This window comes from Scyliorhinus torazame, chromosome 7 (genome assembly GCF_047496885.1).
Source record: "Scyliorhinus torazame isolate Kashiwa2021f chromosome 7, sScyTor2.1, whole genome shotgun sequence".
Lineage (NCBI taxonomy): Eukaryota > Metazoa > Chordata > Chondrichthyes > Carcharhiniformes > Scyliorhinidae > Scyliorhinus > Scyliorhinus torazame.
Genome location: NC_092713.1, coordinates 43,050,985 through 43,070,978, shown reverse-complemented (window position 1 = coordinate 43,070,978; position 19,994 = coordinate 43,050,985). Strand labels below are relative to the sequence as shown.

The 19,994-nt window shown below is 50.5% G+C and overlaps 1 protein-coding gene across 10 annotated transcripts in view; it reads left to right on the top strand.

Annotated features, from left to right (window-relative positions):
* Positions 1–624: 624 nt before the first annotated feature.
* Positions 625–19,994, top strand: part of hyi (hydroxypyruvate isomerase) — a 41,136-nt gene continuing 21,766 nt past the window's right edge. For 5 of the 10 annotated variants that reach the window (XM_072510629.1, XM_072510630.1, XM_072510620.1 and 2 more), the window contains exons 1-4: positions 13,960–14,089; positions 15,916–16,122; positions 17,266–17,377; positions 19,867–19,981. In XM_072510629.1, the coding sequence (XP_072366730.1) occupies positions 13,984–14,089; positions 15,916–16,122; positions 17,266–17,377; positions 19,867–19,981 (540 nt within the window). In that variant the 5' untranslated portion in view covers positions 13,960–13,983. Of the gene's footprint in view, positions 738–2,100; positions 2,220–4,289; positions 4,387–13,465; positions 13,564–13,959; positions 14,090–15,915; positions 16,123–17,265; positions 17,378–19,866; positions 19,982–19,994 lie in introns of those variants that run through there. The other 5 variants (XM_072510628.1, XM_072510626.1, XM_072510627.1 and 2 more) reach the window with 5 other exon arrangements.

Below are 19,994 nucleotides of genomic sequence, written 5' to 3'. Positions count from 1 at the left end.
CCTTTGCGTCCCTAGTAGTCCGGCGAAGGATCTTGCTAATGTGGAAGGAGGCGAAGCCCCCCAGCGTGGAGGCCTGGATAAATGATATGGCAGGGTTTATCAAGTTGGAAAGGATAAAGTTTGCCTTGAGAGGGTCTGCGCAGGGGTTCTACAGGCGGTGGCAACCGTTCCTAGACCATCTCGCGGAGCGTTAGATGAAGGTCGGACAGCAGCAGCAGCAACCCGGAGGGGGTGGGGGGGGGGGGGGGGAGGGGGGAACATCGTTTGTTGTGGGGGTGGGACATCGTTTGTTTGGGGGGGGGGCGAGGGGGGGGCGGGGGGGAGAGTTCCCTTGGGGGGCATTTGAGCAAGAAAACACATGAATGACCCGGAAACTGACATGTACGGGAAGAATCCAATGTACAAAGATCTGTACCTTATTGACTTGCCATGTTCATGTCTTGCCACGCGAGTTCTCTTTCTTTTCTTTGTTGCGGGGGTGGGGGTTTGTTTGTAAGGTGGAAAATATTGTTGAAAAATTCTTAATAAAAACATATTTTTAAAAAAAAGAAAAAGTAATACAGTTTATGACAAGACAGCCTCGATCTGACTGGAACTCCTGCTAGGGGATAAAACAGTACGAGCCACTGGGCGGTGCTCTGGAGCGTATCATTCTGCTGAGCCAATGTGTGCACTCAGTGGAAGGTTAATGAGCAGCACTTTAGGGTGGAGTGAATTATTACTACACTTCTACAAAGGTATTTTTCAGATTTAAAAAAATCCTTCAAACATATTCTTATTTTGCAGGGGCTGCTTTTTTTTTTCCAAAAGAATGTCTGTGGTTAAATGTATTCTGCATGTTGACAGAATCTGTTGTAGGCCTTTGTAGTCCCTGCAGCTGTATTCACAAACTAACCCGCGCACAAAGTGATACTGTTGAGGTGGTTTTCAAATTTAGGCTGCTGGAAACCAAGGCCTACTTTACAAATTGCAAATCTGCAGGTTTGACAGGTTAGGTCCGTAGAATTGATATTCATATGGCTATGTACTGTAGAACTTTATGCTGTTGGTCTTTAAAAATATTTAATGGCTCTTTGAATTCTATTGTGGAAATTCTAGGGACTCACTTGTTCACGGATAATAATATGTTTCAGGGGAGGCTGGGGGCGGGTTAGGGGTTGTGAGAGGTCGGGGTGGGATTTCAAAATGAGCTCTTCAGTGCAGGAAGCGAGGTAAGTGCAGCCTCGCCAAGGCCAAAAGAAACAGAGTTCCTTTTGACCTGAAATGTTCTCACCGCTGCAGGCATTGAGAAACACCCCGCTTTTTTTCCCGTTAAAATGCGCCCTTCGTATGTTTTCTGGAGTGGGGAACTAAACACGCTGACAAGACCGGCTCCCTCAGGCGCCCAGATCTCAAAGGTAAGTTGAAGGTCACACCCATGGACATCGCAAACCCTGAAGACATGAGCAGCAACCACAAGCCTTGACCCCGGAGGGGCAACCTATCTCCCCCTCATCACTAAATGTCTGCATCACCCCCACATCACGCAGGCATAAGGGTGACCTGGCTCCACCCCCATTCATCCTCGGAGAAGGATACTCCACTCTGGGATCGCTGAGGGCCCCTCACCTTTAAGGCCATCCCCACTTTCATCACCCCCCCCCCCTCCCCACCCGCCCGCCCAACCTTCAGATGCCCCCTAGCGAGGGCATGATCCAAATCGCATTGGGTGCCGCTAGTAGGTGCCAGCCGCGAACCCCATTTAGGGACCCTCCCACTATTCACCGGGAACAGTGGGATCGACGCCAAGCAGAACATGAGCAGAGAATCTCGCCCTTATACTTCTAATGGAAAAGAAATGGCTCCGAGCACTTTAAAAAAGGAGGGGCAAGCGTGGGGCAGGAAAGGAGAAGGTTGGTGGACCAAAGATCAGCGAGGTTTTCAACAGGTTTTGGGCACGGGGTTTGTTAAGGGTAGGTTAGAGTAGGGGGGTAATAAGGGTGGGACCTGTACGAAAGGTAAACGGCTTTTGCACTATGTTTACGGTTTCATGTAGATTGTTTATTTTGTTGTTGTTACTATACCAAAACTATCTCAATAACATGTTTGTTAAAAAAACAGGTTTTGGGCAGATAGAGGAGTTGTGAAGCAGATCAGGCTTTAGAGAGCATTTCAGAGAGCAAGGTCTGGAGTGAGAGAACGAGCAGTGAACCAAGGCAGACAAAGCTGTGGAGGAGCCTGTGAGTAATGCTGCCAAGGGATGGCCTGTGTAAATGATAAAGAAGATAGAGGATAGAAGGAGGAAGAACCTGGTACAAGTGGCTGTATTGAGGCAGATTGATGTGGGCACAGACAAAATCCTGCTCAAACAAAACTATTGCACAAAATATATTGAGCATGGAGAAACATGTTTAAAATCCAATGTTAGCCTTTATTTTAAAGGGAATGGAGTCTAAAAGTAAGGAAGCCTTGCTAAAACTATACAAGGCACTAGTTAGACCACACTTGGAATACTGGGAACAGTTTTGATCCCCTTATCCAAGGAAAGATATATTGCCTCTGGAATCGGTCAATAGGTTGATCCCGGGTATGAAGGGATCTTCTTATGCGGTGAAGTTAAGTAGGTTGGGCCTGTACTCATTGGAGTTTAGAAGAATGAGAGGCAACCTTATTGAGACATACAGGGCGCGATTCACCGATCGCAGGACACCGTGTCTGCGCCGTCGTGAACGCCGTCATGTATCACGACGGCGCGAAACGGGCGCGGGCAGTAACGATCCTGTCCCCCATAGGGGGCTCACGCCGCTGCAGCCTTAATTCCTGGGGCGCACTGGGGGCGGCGCCAACCCCGCATGCGCAGTGGCGACACGCCAGCCCGCGCATGCGCGGTGGCCTTTCTGAACGCTCCAGCCCCAATGCAACATGGCACGGGGCTTCTGGGGCCGGACGCGCAACAAAGTAGGCCCGGGGGGGGGGGGGGGGGGGGGGGAGAGGCCGGCCCACCGGTCATTGGCCCCAATCACGAACCAGACCCCATCGGAGGCGCCCCCCCCCCCCCCCCCCCCCCCCCCCCGTGGACGGAGCCCCCCCCCCCTCCACACAGGCCGCCCCCTGACCCTTCGTGCAGAGTTCCCGCTGACAGCAGCCAGGTGTGGACGGCGCCGGCAAGACTCTGCTTTTTCCGCACGGCCGCTCAGCCCACCCGGGCCGGAGAATCGGCGGCCCGGCCTCGTACAGCGGCCCGCGACCGGCGCCGCGCCGGCGCAAATGGCGTTGATTCTCCGCACCTCGGAGAATTGCGCGCCGCCGGTCGGGGCAGCGTGGCGCGGTTGTGGCGACTCTCCGGCCCAGCGCGGGGTTGGGAGAATCGCGCCCATAGGATTCTCGGGGGCCTTGACAGGGTAGATGCTGAGAGGATGTTTCCCCTTGTGGGAGCGTCTAGGACTCTTAAGGGCACAACCTCAGAGTAAAGGGAGAGATGAGGAGGTATTTCTTCTTCAGGGGATCGTGAATCTGTGGAATTCTTTACTGCAGAGGGCTGTAGAGGCTGGGTCATTAAGTATGTTCAAGGCTGAGATAGACAGATTTTTAATCATTAAGGCAATCAAGGGTTATGGGAAAAGGTGGGAAAGTGGAATTTAAGATTATCACATTAGATCAGTCATGATCTAATTGAATGGCGGAGCAGACTTGATGGGCCGAATGGCCTTTTTCTGCTCCTATGTCCTATGCCACTTTTCCCCAAATTGTTATCATTCAGGGACAAGGATCTAACTGGGTAAGATTCTCAGCAACGGCTCAGAAATCTCTGTACATCAATTTTCCGATCTTTAAAATGGTTCATTCAATGCACACTGAAGTTACACTTTGTTACAAGCAGAGGATTGTCATAAAATATTGCTAACTTCTAACGGCAACTTGAAACAGACACGTACCTTCCCAATCTATCACGTTCGCTGACCAAACAATAATGAATCTGATTGTTCTCAGTCTGTTTACTTAACAATCAAGCATGACAGTGGAAAGATCCACAGTTCTATCTGAATAATATATGTATGATACATTATACACTGGTGTCCTTAGTTACTCACTTATAGTATTGTGAGAGATTTGACACTGTATAAAACACACACCTGACACACTTCACAATTCAATAGAAAAATATTCTTTTATTTAGAAGGCTGATAGCAATGCCACTTAGTTCCTGTTGGCTTTTTCCAATCTTACCAACGCAGCCTCATTTAGGAGCTGGAATTTAACTTCCAATTTATGGGAAGTTCCTTCACCACTTACTCTCTCATTCACTTCAGCTACTGCCTATTTCAACTGCTTCATGACAGAACAGGAATCACAAAGGGACAACATTATCTTAGCAGCTGCAACTCAAGACTGTACTCCAGCCTAGATGTGAGTAATGCCATGTAAGATCCACTCGGATACACTTTAAACACCGCCCCTTACGAGTTCACTGCCAAAACGTACTCTATTTGTAAATGTGACGATAAGGTAACCCGAGAGGCTCTGGGATGCAGTGTCTGCCGGCGAGCCACATTACAACAGCCCCATCACTTCAAAAGTATTTAATTGGCTGGCAATTGAGACGTCCAGTTGTCATGACATTTGCTTTATAAATGCAAGATCTTCTTTTAGTTTTCAATGACCAATAACCGCATAACATAAACTATAGCCCAGGGAATCCTGACTGCTCACTGCACTGAAGGGCAACAAATGGGATCATACCTGCTAGCCAGTCCCTGTATCAGCAGGTGAAGTGCTCACTGAGCTATATTGGCTACCCCCCAGTTTGTGCTAGTGGGCAGAAGGGTGCAGGCAGTGAGATGGCACTCCTGACCTGGCCGGCTCCATTGCATTTCTTAGACCACGTCAATTATTGTGCAGCTGCGCCAGCTTCTCGAGGACCCCTGGTTCACGGCCCCTCAAATGTGTCTTGAACCGTAGTCTGGATGACGGAATCTTTTTGTAACTTCCTAAGGTCTTACCCATGCCCACTCATGCACCCCACCCACCCACAATATCGTTCCCATGCCAACTCATGCCTCCACCTGCCCCACCTCCACAGTCATCCTTCTTCTTCCCCACGCCGAGCAATGCCCTCTACCCCTCATATCCCCAGTGACAACTCAAGCACCCCTATACCCACCATCAGTGGCCCCTCAAATACCCCATGCCAACTCATGCTCCGCCCAGCCACCCCAATGGCGTCTCCTAACCTCCATGCCAACGCATGCTCCTCCACCCGCCCCTAAAGGCCTCTCAGACCCTCCATGCAAACTCATTGCATCTCCATTGCATTCACCCAGTACATACTCGATACAAAATCAGTGAACTTTTATACTGATAATGGCATACATGAAAAAGCTTAAAAAACAGCCATTCATAGCTTAATTTAAAAACTTGCTTTTACTGCAACTCCTCAAAAGTGTCAATCAACCACAACTTTAATTTATCAGTAGGAGAAACTACAAACACTTGTCACCTCTTAATCTTGTATAAGTAAACATTAAGCCATTGGCAAAATGCATCGATGAGAAAAGCAATCTATCAGCTGTTTACACCTGTTTCAACAGACTAATGTAAGCCTGGAGTCTCAGCCAAGCCTCAATATGCTATTACATGTGAAAGCCCAGGCCTCCGTTCAGTGTTGAAAATAAGCAGGGGCGGTGGGAAAGTTGCAAAATGACCTGAAAAGTTCAATCACGTGGGCTACCAATCAGAGGAAAGTATGTGGAAGCGAAAGACTGTTTCTCTGCCAGATTGGCTGCTGATAGGCTCACTAGTAAGCCTATCAGCAACAGGTGTGTGAGAGAGAGAAACTGTGATTCAAGGCACTGCGAGCAGTGAGAAAGTGAGTGGTAACGGTGAGTGAGACTACTGCACCAGAGAAGGGAGCAAGGCTGGGAGTGAGACTACTGCACCAGAGAAGGGAGCAAGGCTGGGGAGTGAGGCTAGGAATGAGGCCAGGGGCTGAGGGAAACAGTAAGGGGAAGGGAGGGGGTGGCTTCAATTAGATCCCTGGAATCCTGTTGGAGAAGGAAGCACCTGTCTCTTATAAAGTCAAGGTCTAAGGGAAGGCTGGAGAAAAGCGTCTGGACCACCTGAGGAGTAGGGAGCCCATACCAGTGGAAACTGCGCCCCGGCGTCAATCACGCCCACCTCTGGCAAACGGAGGACACCAGAGCCATTCCCCCTGACAGACTCGGGATCCAGAGGCCGCACAATGGACGAGCCGCTTTCCATAACCCTCAACCGTTCATTGAGGAAGCGGAGATGCCCAGTCGGCTTCATGCCCCCCTCGATCCAGCTCCGCCGGCCACAGACTCGAGGCCGAGCGCCAACAGGCAGATTGGATTGGATTTGTTTATTGTCACGTGTGCCGAGGTACAGTGAAAATTATTTTTCTGCGAGCATCAACAGATCATTAAGTACATGGGAAGAAAAGGGAATAAAAGAAAATACATAATAGGGCAACACAAGGTATACAATGTAGCTACATAAGCACCGGCATTGGATGAAGCATACTGGGGTGTAGTGTTAATGAGGTCAGTCCATAAGAGGGTCATTTAGAGTCTGGTAACAGTGGGGAAGAAGCTGTTTTTGAGTCTGTTTATGCGTGTTCTCAGACTTCTGTATCTCCTGCCCGATGGAAGAAGTTGGAAGAGTGAGTAAGCCGGGTGGGAGGGGTCTTTGATTATGCTGCCCGTTTTCCCCAGGCAGTGGGAGGTGTGGATGGAGTCAATGGATGGGAAGCAGGTTTGTGTGATGGACTGGGCTGTGTTCCGACCCTCTGAGGTTTCTTGTGGTCCTGGGCCGAGCAGTTGCCATACCAGGCTGTGATGCAGCCCGATAGGATGCTTTCTGTGGTGCATCTGTAAAAGTTGGCAAGAGTTAATGTGGACATGCCGAATTTCCTTAGTTTCCTGAGGAAGTATAGGCGCTGTTGTGCTTTCTTGGTGGTAGCGTCGACATGGGTGGCCCAGGACAGAGTTTTGGAGATGTGCACCCCTAGGAATTTGAAACTGCTAACCATCTCCACCTCGGCCCCATTGATGCTGACAGGGGTGTGTGCAGTACTTTGCTTCCTGAAGTCAATGACCAGCTCTTTAGTTTTGAGGGATAGATTGTTGTCACTGCACCACTCCACTTGGTTCTCTATCTCCCTCCTGTACTCTGACTCGCCGTTATTCGAGTTACGGCCCACTATGTCCGTGTCGTCAGCAAACTTGTAGATGGAGTTGGAACCAAATTTTGCCATGCAGTCGTGTGTGTACAGGGAGTAGAGTAGGGGCGAAGTACGCAGCCTCCAAACTGTTTCTGGGGATGGTGGGTCTGATGCACGATCAATAACTACTAAAACGAGGTTGTAGCACAACTGAAGGCTTTAATAAGGTAGAAGTGTTCCCCAGCAGCTCAGGTACAGAATTAGGGCTGCTGGGACGGCACGGGTTCTTATACCCCGCCTACCGGGGCGGAGCTACCATACTCTACAGCCAATGGTAAAACCCCTAGGTTTAACCAATGGCACTTCAGCCTCTCGGGTACCGTAATACCTGATAATACTACATTCAGCCCCTGTTAAAAAAAAGAGTCCGGCGGAGGTGCTGGTCAGCAACTACAAAATGTAACAACATGGTATAATCAGTTATGGAGGTACCGTGATACCTCCTTACAGTGTTTAGTGATTATTTACAAGCATGTCAGACATGTACATTCAGTGTTTAATATTTACAGATCAGTTAAAATGTTGCAATCAGTCGGTCAGATGCCCTGGTCCTCGGTGGTGTCTCCGGTGGGGGCTCGGGCGTCTGCAACTCCGGGAGCTGGCTTCGATCTCCATGGCAGCTTTGTCACCCCTAGACTGCGCTGGTGGGAAAAACAGGAAGGGGGCGCCTGAAGGAGGCGTCGGTGGGTGGGGGGGCCTAGGCAGGGGCGGCGGGAGGACTGATCCTCCTGTAAGGTGCTGCAGTGAAGGGGAGGGTGGAACTGGCGGCTGGGATGTACGTGGGGTTCCGGTGGGCGCCAGGTCCCGTAGGGAGACCGTATCTTGTCGGCCGTCAGGGAACGCCACGTAGGCGTATTGAGGGTTAGCGTGTAGCAGATGGACTCTCTCGACCAACGGGTCCGACTTGTGCGCCCGCACGTGTTTTCGGAGCAGGATGGGTCCGGGTGTTGCCAGCCAAGTTGGGAGCAAGGTCCCGGAGGAGGACTTCCTGGGGAAGACAAGGAGATGTTCGTGAGGTGTCTGATTGGTGGTCGTACAAAGCAGTGACTAGATGGAGTAGAGGGCCTCCTGGAGGACTTCTTGCCAGCGGGAGACTGGGAGGTTCCTGGACCGTAGGGCCAGTAGAACGGTCTTCCAGACCATTCCGTTCTCCCTCTCTACCTGTCCGTTTCCCCGGGGGTTGTAACTGGTCGGCCTTCTCGAGGCGATGCCCTTGCTGAGCAGGAATTGACGCAGTTCGTCGCTCATAAAGGAGGTCCCCCTATCACTGTGTATGTAAGCGGGGAACCCGAACAGTGCAAAGCTGCTATGGAGGGCCTTGATGACGGTGGTTGCGGTCATGTCGGGGCAGGGGATGGCGAATGGGAACCGGGAGTACTCGTCAATCACGTTCAGGAAGTACGTGTTGCGATCAGTGGAGGGGAGGGGGCCTTTGAAGTCCATGCTGAAGCGTTCAAAGGAACGGGAAGCCTTTATCAGCTGCGCTTTCTCTGGCCGGTAGAAGTGCGGTTTGCACTCCGCACAGATTTGGCAGTCCCTGGTGGCCGTCCTGACCTCCTCGATGGAGTAGGGCAGGTTGCGGGTCTTAAGTAAATGGAAAAAGCAAGTGACCCCCCTGGGTGGCAGAGGTCCTCGTGGAGGGCTCGGAGGCGGTCCACTTGCGCGGTGGCACATGTGCCGCGGGGCAGGGCGTCAGGAGGCTCGTTTAGCTTCCCGGGACGGTACAAGATCTCGTAGTTGTAGGTGGAGAGTTCGATCCTCCGCCTCAAGATCGTGTGGTTTTTTATCTTGCCCCGCTGTGCATTATCGAACATGAATGCCACCGACCATTGGTCAGTGAGGAGACTGAATCTCCTGTCGGCCAGGTAATGCCTCCGATGTTGCACAGCTTCTACTATGGCCTGGGCCTCCTTCTCGACTGAGGAGTGGCGAATTTCGGAAGCATGGAGGGTACGGGAGAAGAAGGCCACTGGTCTGCCCGCTTGGTTGAGGGTGGCCGCCAGAACTACATCGGACGCATCGTTTTCGACCTGGAAGGGGAGGGACTCGTCGATGGCATGCATCGTGGCCTTTGCAATGTCTGCTTTGATGTGGCTGAAGGCTTGGCGGGCCTCTATCGACAGGGGAGAAGTTGTGGATTGGATCAGGGGACGGGCTTTGTCAGCATAGTTGGGGACCCACTAGGCGTAGTAACTGAAAAACCCTAGGCAGCACTTCAGGGCCTTGGGGCAGTGAGGGAGGGAGAACTCCATAAGGGGGCGCATGCGTTCAGGGTCGGGGCATATAACTCCATTTCGCACTACGTAGCCGAGGATGGCTAGGCGGTCGGTGCTAAACACTCATTTATCCTTATTGTATGTTAGGTTAAGGATTTCAGTGGTCTGGAGAAATTTTCAGAGGTTGGTGTCGTGATCCTGCTGGTCGTGGCCGCAGATGGTGACATTATCGAGATACGGGAACGTTGCCCGTAGACCGTACCGGTCAACCATTCGGTCCATTTCGCGCTGGAAGACCGAGACCCTGTTAGTGACACCTAAGGGAACCCTTAAGAAGTGATAGAGCCGCCTGTCTGCCTCGAAAGCAGTGTATTTGCGATCACTAGTACGGAGGGGTAGCTGGTGGCAGGCGGACTTGAGGTCCACCGTGGAGAAGACCTTATAATGCGCGATCCTGTTTATGAGGTCGGATATGCGGGGGAGAGGGTACGCGTCCAGCTGCATAAACCTGTTGATGGTCTGACTGTAGTCGATGACCATCCTATGCTTCTCCCCGGTCTTTATCACCACTATTTGAGCTCTCCAGGGACTGTTGCTGACTTCAATGACCCCTTCCCTCAGTAACCTTTGGACCTCTGACCTAATAAAGATCCGATCCTGGGCGCTGTAGCGTCTGCTCCTGGTGGCGACGGGTTTGCAGTCCGGGGTGAGGTTCGCAAACAGGGAAGGTGGGTCGACCTTAAGGGTCGTGAGGCCGCAGCCAGTAAGGGGGGGTATAGGGCCGCCTAATTGGAAGGTCTGACTTTGTAGGTTATACTGGAAGTCTAAACCCAGGAGTGTAGCCGCGCAGAGGTGGGGAAGAACAAAAAGGTGAACATTTTTGAATTCCTTTCCCTGGACAAAACCCCTTTATCTCTACAGAGTGAGAACTGGAGGCTAGGGAGATTCTTTGATTAACAGGGTGGATAAAGAGGGAACAGCGCCTTACCGTGTCAGGGTGTATAAAGCTCTCCGTGCTCCCAGAGTCAATCAGGCAGGATGTCTCATGACCGTTGATGAAGACGGTTGTCGTTGCCGTTGAAAGTGTTCGAGGTCGAGTTTGGTCCAGGGTCACCGAGGCCAGACGCAGTAGTTGTGGATTTCGTTCAGGCAGTGCGTGGTCGGCCGAGCTGGGGTCCTGGGGCATCCAAGATGGTGTCTCCCATTGGTCGCACATGGTGGTCGGGGGTGGACAAAATGGCGGCGCCCCTCCGTCCAGCGTGGTGTCCGAGGGACAAGATGGCGGCGCCCGGGGTCCGCACGTGGGCCTGGGATACGGGGGTGGCGGCGACCGCTGGCCGCCCAGGGCCCCTGGAGAAGTTCGCTGTGGCGGTCCAGAATGGCCGCTGGAGACCGTGGCCACCGCTCGTGCCTGGCAGGCCCCCCACGAAATGGCCCTTTTTGCCGCACCCCCTGCAGATGGATGGGCGGGCCGGACAGCGCTGCTGGGGGTGTTTTTCCTGCCCGCAAAAGAAGCAGCGGGGTCCATCGGGGTTGGCGGGCCGCCTTACAGCGCAGGCCTGCGGGGAAGCAGGGAAGGTCTCTGGGGCGGCCGCTGCGGGATTCCATGCTGCCCAGGGGGTCGCCGCACGGTCGGGCACGTAGGATCGAGCGTTCTTGGAGGCAACGTCCATGGACCCTGCAAGGGCCCGTGCCTCCCTAAGTCCCAGGAGACACTGGCGGATTTCTGAAGAGCTCATACCTGCTACAAAGGCGTCCCGGACTAGGAGTTCCGTGTGCTCGCTTGCCGAAACTTACGGGCAGTCACAGCTTCTGCCCAGCACTAATAGCGCGCGGTAGAATTCCTCCAACGATTCTCCGGGGTTTTGTTGTCTTGTTGCCAGCAGGTGAGGAGCGTAGACCTGATTTTCTGCGCAAATATAGTGTCCTTTTAAAAGTTCGATTGCTGCATCAAAATCTTCCGCCTCCTCGATGAGGGTGTAGATCTCTGGGCTTATCCTTGAGCGCAGGAGATGCAGTTTCTGCTCCCCCGAGGGTGTGCCTTCAGCCGTCTCCAGGTAGCCTTTAAAACACGCCAGCCAGTGTTGAAAAATCGCCGCTGAGTTCGTCGCGTGGGGACTGAGTTGCAGACACTCCGGCTTGATTCGGAGGTCCATCCTTTCTACTTAAATCTAGCTTATTAAATTGATGCATGATCAATAACTACTAAAATGAGGTTGTAGCACAACTGAAGGCTTTAATAAGCTAGAACTGTTCCCCAGCAGCTCAGGTACAGAATTAGGGCTGCTGGGACGGCACGGGTTCTTATACCCCGCCTACCGGGGCGGAGCTACCATACTCTACAGCCAATGGTAAAACCCCTAGGTTTAACCAATGGCACTTCAGCCTCTCGGGTACCGTAATACCTGATAATACCACAGGGTCCAACTCTAGAATGCGCAGTCAGCCCCAGAACAAAAAACGTGCCTTTGGAGGCATTTTCCCCTGAGGTCACACTCCGAGCCAGGAGATTTCCTGGCTCCCTCCCTCTACCTGTCTCTGAAATGAAAGTTCACCCCCTTATTGCATTAAAGACACTATATAAATGCAAGTTGTTGTTACAAACATGGAAGAAGTGCCTGTGACATTCATGGGACCTAATTGGTGTCCTTGGATAGGGAAGCAGCTAGAAATGACAACATCGTTCAGCTCCAACTGAAACTACTTGGGGATCAAGACAGAAGATATCATTCTTTCTGCTTTTCTAACTGTAATCGATCGGTCTGAGATTGATGGCCCTCGGGTCACGATGTTGTGGGCCCCAGGATAGGTGGAATAGATAGAATTTCTGGTTAGGGTGTGAGCCCATCTCTTCTGGCTCTTGTAATGATATAAGGGGGCCAGGGACTGGAAGCACCCATGCCCAAAGACCCTGAACTGGGATTCACCGATATCGCGGCCAAGTGTTGACGCCGGTGTTAACGGGCCTCTAGGCCCAGTAATCCTCCTCTTCCTCGGGGGCTAGAACGGCGCCGGAGTGCTGTGCGCTGCTCCGGCGCTGAAAGCCGACCCTACATGGCCAGCGCATGTCCGTGCATGCGCGCCATGGCCATATCTGTGCCAGTGCATGCGCGTGGTTGTCGTCTCCGCGCCGGGCAACATCGGTAGCCCCCGATCACGGGTCTGGCCGCCTAGAAGGCCCCCCCCCCCCCGGAGTCGGATTCCCCCCGCCCCGCCTCCAGGATTCCCCCCGCAGCCAGAATGCCGAGGTCCCGCCCGGTGGGACCATATGTAAACCACGCCAGCGGGACTCGGCGGACAGTCGGCCCGTCGAGCGCAGAGAATTGCCGCGGGGGCCGCTTTCAACACCGCCCGAGAATCAGCGCCGGAGAATCGGCGGGCGGGCGGCATGGTGGGATTCTCGAGTCCCCCGGCGATTCTCCGACCCGGCGCAGGCTCGGGGAATCCCGGCCCCTGTCACTGATTTCATAGACCATAGAATTTACAGTGCAGAAGGAGGCCACCCGGCCCATCGAGTCTGCACCGGCTCCTGAAAAGAGCACCTTACCCAAGGTCAACACCGCCACCCTATCCCCATAACCCAGTAACCCCACCCAACACTAAGGGCAATTTTGGACATTAAGGGCAATTTATCATGGCCAATCCACCTAACCTGCACATCTTTGGACTGTGGGAGGAAACCGGAGCACCCGGAGGAAACCCACGCACACACTGGGAGGATGTGCAGACTCCGCACAGACAGTGACCCAGCGGGGAATCGAACCTGGGACCCTGGTGCTGTGAAGCCACAGTGCTATCCACTATGCCACTGTGCCGCCCTGTGTTTGCACTCCCTAACTATGAAACAGTGGCAACCTTTCAAAAGTGATCTTAAAGCACTTTGAGATGTCAAGTGGTCTTGAAAATTGCCATATAGATGCAAGTTTTCCTTCCCTGCGTCTGTTCTTATAGTTGTCGTCTAAACGAGTGGCTGTTTCCTGGACTTAAGTTTGGTGGAACTATGATCGTGTGCGCTTTTGTTTTTGTCCAGTGTCACTTTGTGGAGCCCCTCATTCTTCACAGCCCAACTCCCGCACTGCCCAGCTGAACATTGAGGGATCCCTACCGCCGGATTGGTGAACTCAATCAGTGAGTTATACATAACTGTTTTCTCAATTTATGTTTTTCCGTCTAATTGTAAATACCGTTAACAGTTGTCATTAGTGTTTTCTCACCATTTATCTGCGTCTCTCAGTTCCTCCAGCTTTCTTAAGCGCTTTGTTGTCATGGAAACCCAAGCAGGTTCTTTTTCATGCAACAGGATGATTGGCCCCAAGGTCTTTTACTAGAATGACTTAATTTGAAACCAGTGTGGGGTTGATTCATTTAAGTCAATTTATATGCAATAGGGAGAACAAAAATATCAATAATAAATCAACTGCCAAGTTCCAGGACTCCAGTATTTTAATTCTTACTGATGGAATAAAATTTAATAATTAACTATAAAAGTTAATGATTGTAGAATTCATTATCTTCCAGGCTGTAGTCTGTGGCAGCGCTGGGTTAGTTATGCTGTGTTTAGTGGCATACTTCCTCCCTGCAATTGTAATAGGTAATTACGTCTGTAAGCTGTCAGACCTGGTTGATTTGCTGCAATTCTCTTTCTCGCAGGCAGGTAGGTGATTCGGTGGGGTAGAAGTCGATGCTTTAAGCACCCATTTCACGTGCATAAAACGAGCACAACGAGACATGATTTTGGGGACCAATGTCCCACGTCCCTCGTGTGAGCTTAACATTCATACAGGCAAAGTGTAAGAGTTACACATCGAATTGCGATAAGGGGGCTGGCAGCTCAACCCCAAGCTAAGTAAATGAGCTCAATTTCAGGCAGGTTTGGGTCTCCTGGTTGGAAAGTGAGTTGGGGGGAGGGCGGCAAAGGGGCAAAACAAATGGGCAAAACAAATGGGCCACAATTAATTTCTACTCCAGGGCAATTTATCTTTCTCCAATTGTAAAGAACGTGAGTGCATTTCTTGGTCACTTAGCATGTATCCATTCTCATGCACACAGGCGCGCACACATCACCCATACTCATTTATGTGCTATGACCAGTATTAAATGCTTTCTTGGTTTCTTTCTAGAGATGAAGGATGGTGGAATTTTCCTGGGATTTTTTTGTATATTAATGATCTTTTGTAAATGTAAGATATTCTTTTACCAACCCACCCCTCCCCCTTCTTGCATTGCACATTGGTGGAGCTGTTGCATCAGTACAGCTTGACTCGGAAGATCATAGATCCCTACAGTGCAGAAGGAGGCCATTCGGCCCATCAAGTCTGCACCGACCCTCTGGAAGAGCACCCTACATAGGCCCACTCTGGCACCCTATCCCCATAATCTCACCTAACCTGCACATCCCTGGACACTAGGGTACAATTTATCGTGGCCAATCTGTGGGAGCAAACTGGAGCACCCGGTGGAAACCCACGCAGATACAGGGAGAAAGTGCAAACTCCACACAGACTCACCCAAGGCCGCAATTGAACCCGGGTCCCTGGTGCTGTGAGGCAGCAGTGCTAACCACAGTGCCACCCTGCCGACAACTTACTTAGACATCTCAGTCACTGGCCTCATGACATTTGGCAGATAGTCCTGGAGCACTCTTTGATATTCAGACTGGCAGTGTTACATGGAAAATAGGGAACGCAACTCTGGGTGATGTACCAGAGACACACCCATGCGAATTCCTTCTAGTGAATCCAATTTGCATTCAAAAAATAGCTTTTAAATTAGCTGGGCTGACTCTTTACAAGTACGAGTTTAACAACAAATCCAAATGGTTTTTACTCTGCACCTGGGCATTCTTTTTATGACAGTTCTGGAGAAATATCTGCTGGGAATTTTCAAGATTTGTTAACCTTCATTGCTAAAGGTCATGAAGCCAAAGCCCGAAGAAAAGACGGACAAATTTATGCCGAAGACGGTTTATCTCCTGGCAGATTTTAAATTATTAGTGCCCTTTAAAACAAGTGCACAAAATGATGTAACCACAGTTGGTAGTTTCAAATGATCACCTACTGTGAAGGATAATAAAGCTCCATAATTGAATTCTCGAATGAATTTATATTTTGCAGAAACATTGTGGGACACTTGTTGTTTAATGAATGTCATTCAAAAAGAGAAGATTTTTAGTCTCTTAAACTTGTTTAATAGGCCATTGAAAAATAGCAATCCAACATACCTTCATCATACCTGCTTCCCGGTGTTTAAAGCAAATTAGAATGATTCATTAAGGATGAGTACAAATTGTATGTGGCAGTGGTGAATCGTTGTAATTCAGTCATGTCCTTCATTATATGTAATAATTGTGTGGTGATGGGAACCCACAGAGCAATTTTAGGATCTTTTATCGATCTGTGCTCCGTGACATTTAGAGGATGAGACCTTTGGACATATTTCAAAGCTTTCCGCTGATATATTTTCCTGTCATGTGGTTCGCAGTCCCAATGTCATGTCCTCTGCACTTCGCTGCCAACCTTTCCTGGCTTTTCCCAGAGTTGGAGAAATTGTCCCATCGGATCAAGGCGGCTGCCCAGGCTGGATTCAAAGCAGTGGAGGTGGCTTGGCCATACGATACTGAAGTGACAGAGTTAAAGCAAGCTCTAGAGAAGAATGGAGTGGATCTTATACTGATTAATACCCCTCCAGGTAAATAGATACGGAATTGATATCAGATTCGCATTGCATGTCTGACAAAATCAGTGATTAAGGTGGAGGAAGCAGGGACAGAGGAGACTGAGGGGGGACATGATTGAGATGTATAAAAATTGAGATGTATAAAAGTATGAGGGGCATGGATAGAGTAGACAGGTAGAAGCTTTTTTCGCTTGGTGGAGGGATCAATGACCAGGGGGCATAGTTTTAAGGAAGGGGCAGGAGCGTTAGAGGAGATCTTAGAATCATAGGATTGTAGAATCCCTACAGTGCTGAAGGAGGCCATTCGGCCCTTCGAGTCTACACTGACCCTCTGAAAGAGCACCATACCTAGGCCCACTCCCCTGCCCGATCCCTGTAACCTCACCTAACTTGGGCAATTTTTCCATGGCCAATCCACCTAACCTGCACATCTTTGGACTATGGCAGGAAACCAGAGCACGCAAAGGAAACCCATGCAGGCACGGGGATAAAGTGCAAACTCCACGCAGAGGTGAGGATGTGAGGGGAAACCTTTTTACCCAGAAAGTGGTGAGAGTTTGGAATTCGCTGTCCGAAAGGGTGGTGGAGGCAGAGACCCTCGGAACATTTAAGAAGTATTTAGATGTGCAGTTGTGATCCCAAGGCATACAAGGCTATGGGCCAAGTTCTGGAAAATGGGACTAGAATAGTTAGACAGTTGTTTATGACCGCCACGGGGGCCAAAGGGCCTTTTCTGTTCTGTAGGACTCTATGACCCTATGAAAGGTAACCGACCCCTGATGGAACATTTAGATTCAATTATGAATGTTTTAGCAGTGAATCCACTTAAGTTGGTAGTCCATCGGTTTTGGAAGCATCGTCAGAATCAGTCTTTATTGAATTAAAGTCACTTGTCTTTGTTTTTCAACTGGGATGATACCCTTATTAATTGAGCTGTGAATGTCCAAGATGATAGAGAGTTGGGCCTGCTCAGTTCAAGATGATCAGGAGACTGAGGTCCACAGGACAGGACAGCACCTCTATTACCTTGTCAGATTCCCCTCTAAGGTGTTGACATGACACCCAGCTGATGCTCTCTGTATATTCCTATTGTGCTATCATGCAGCTCACAAGAATTCCTCCTGGATTTTTCTGTTTTGGCTTTTTCATTTGCAGGAAATAAAGCAAAAGGAGAACTTGGGCTTGGAGCACTTCCGATGCAAGAGGCTGAATTCCGAGCAGGGCTGGATCTCGCTGTGAAATATGCTAAAACTGTGGGCTGCAAACAGTGAGTGGCATCCAGATACTCTTTTAATAGACACTTTGGCAACGGAGACACACAGAAGTGATTAACTGCACGGCTTGGGGCAGATCCACAGCAGGGAGAGCGAGAGCCGAGGCTGGATTCTCCGTTTTTGGGACTATGTCCCCACGCCGTTGTAAAAACTGTGGCCTTTCACACCAGAAAAACTGGCGTGAAAAGGACACTTATTCATAGCCCTACAGGGGACTAGCAGGGACCCGACGGGAAGCTCGCAGCTTTAGCTGCAGATACGGGCCCACGCACCTCCGGGCCAGAGGCCACTCATGCGCACGGGGGCAGCCTCCAGCGGCAGCACCGTGCTCGGTGCCGGACTCAGACCGCGGAACTGGACCTCCTAAATAATGCCCCCAAAAATAACCCCGGTCCCGAATGAGTCCCTCCCCCTGCTCACCGATTGGCCTGCCCCCGACCATGGGGGCCGCGGACTGAGTCCCAAATGTGGTCCTGTCGCGAGTATCCCAAACGACAGGACCACATTAGATCCACGCCGCGGGACTTCGGCCGGTCGGGGGCGGAGAATGGTGGGGAGGGCTCCAGCAATGTCCGCAGGTAGGGGATACGCGGCACGGCGTACTCTCTGAGTACGCCACTTTTTGGAGCCCGGAGAATCGTGGAACCGGCGGCATCCCGATTCCATGCAGGGAAATGGATTCTCTGCCCCCGTGCCGGGCCCGATTTCGGCTTCGGGGTGCGGTGAATCCAGCCCAAGGACAAGGAAGAGGGAGAGAGATAGAAACTAGGGTGGGATCAAAGTGAGAGGGAGAAGCTCAGATTGGGGCCAGGGAGAAACCGTGATTAAGGCTGGGGAGAATGTGGGAGAGTGCCAGAGTGCAGACTCAGTAACACACTCCACATGGTTAATAATTCAGTAGATTGTCTATTCAATTCCAGCCAACACAATCCTGCACAAAGCAAGAATTATAAAACTATGTACAGTGTTTATCTATGTTCCAGCAGGACTAGTTACTAAATTCCCTGGGGGTGATGCCTCTGAGGTATCCCAGAAGATGCACTGGGGGACTGATGTGTTGGGTGTTCTGGATCACATACAGGTCACCAACACTTGAAGTAGTGCAACACTATTTTATTAAAAGGTTAACTATTTAAACATACTTGAACTGTGGGTTAATACGATACTAGCTTTAACTAAAGACCTTTGCCTTGTCCTAACCGATTGATGCACTCAGCACATGGTGAATGTCTGTGTTGCAGGCTGTGAGCTCTGTGCTCCTAGCTAGCTGCTACTTGAATGAGCGGGAACTCTGATGCCCCCTGCCTTTATAGTGCGTGTGCTCTCACTGGTGATTGGCTGCGGTGTTGTGTATGTTGATTGGTCCCACTGTGTGTCCATCAGTGTGTGGCTGCACCATGATATACTGGTGTATATTATGACAGGGACCACCTGGACATCCCCAAGCAAGGACTGCAAAGGAATTGCCCGGGAAGGTTAAACATTCAAAGAGCAGTTACCCTGCGCCTGGAACCATCCAATACTGAGATTTAAATCAGAGGCATCAGAATCTCTTAGCAGCACAGTTACCCAGGAAAGGTTAGAAGGATTGAAACTGCTTCTAACTCCTGGATAGGTGTACTGCTGTTAACTTGCCCTCCACCTCCCACATCCCCAGATTATACTGCCACCCATCCCTCCATACCTACCAACCGTCTCCAGCCCCTGACCATCTCCCCCACTCCCCCTGACTATCACCCCAACTTCTTAAACACTCTCCCTAACCCCCCCCAACGCTGACTTCCACTTACACCTGATACCTCCCAACCCCTCGATCATTCCCTTTAATTGCCCCTTAATTGGAAAAAAAGCATTGGGCACTCTAAATTTAAGAGAGAAAAAAAATCCCTTTTAGTATTGTATGTACCTCGATCAGATCCCCTCATCCTTTTAAACTCCACGAGTATAAGCCCAAACTGTTTAATCTCTCCTCATACATCAACCCTTTCATCCCCCAAATCAGTCGGGTGAACCTCCTCTGAACTGCCTCCAATGCCGCCAAGAAATGTGAGTTCACATTCCCAAAGTGACAGTGTGCAAATTTAAAAATTATTTTTAAAATCTGGAAATAACCAGAGAGTAACCAGTCAGAAAAGTGACAATGAAGAGATTGCATCGTTGCAAAATACTCTTCTGCTTCACTCATGCACCTTCAAGAAGAAAACCTGCCACCCAGTCAGGCCCACGCGTGTGATACTAGTCCCACACCACCTTGTTTGAGTCTGAAATTCCCTGTGAAAGCGTACTAACTAAAGCCGCTCAGTTGTATCAAACCAGGGAAACTCAGGATAGGCAGTAAACACCAACCAAGCCAGAGATATCCATTCCCTGAGAAGAAATTTGAAACATCACTGCAGTCTGAAAGGTACGTTTTGGAAGTGATGCTGTGTAATATCAGTGAGAATATCTTTCTTCAGCAACAGTGAAATTCTTTTTGCTTAAGGATCCATTTGATGGCAGGACGTGTTCCAGTGGGCCTAGACAGAACATCTGTTGCCAAGGCGATGGAGGCCACATTTATCGAAAATCTGAAGTATGCCGCAGACATCCTCTCAAAGGTAGCAATCTAAC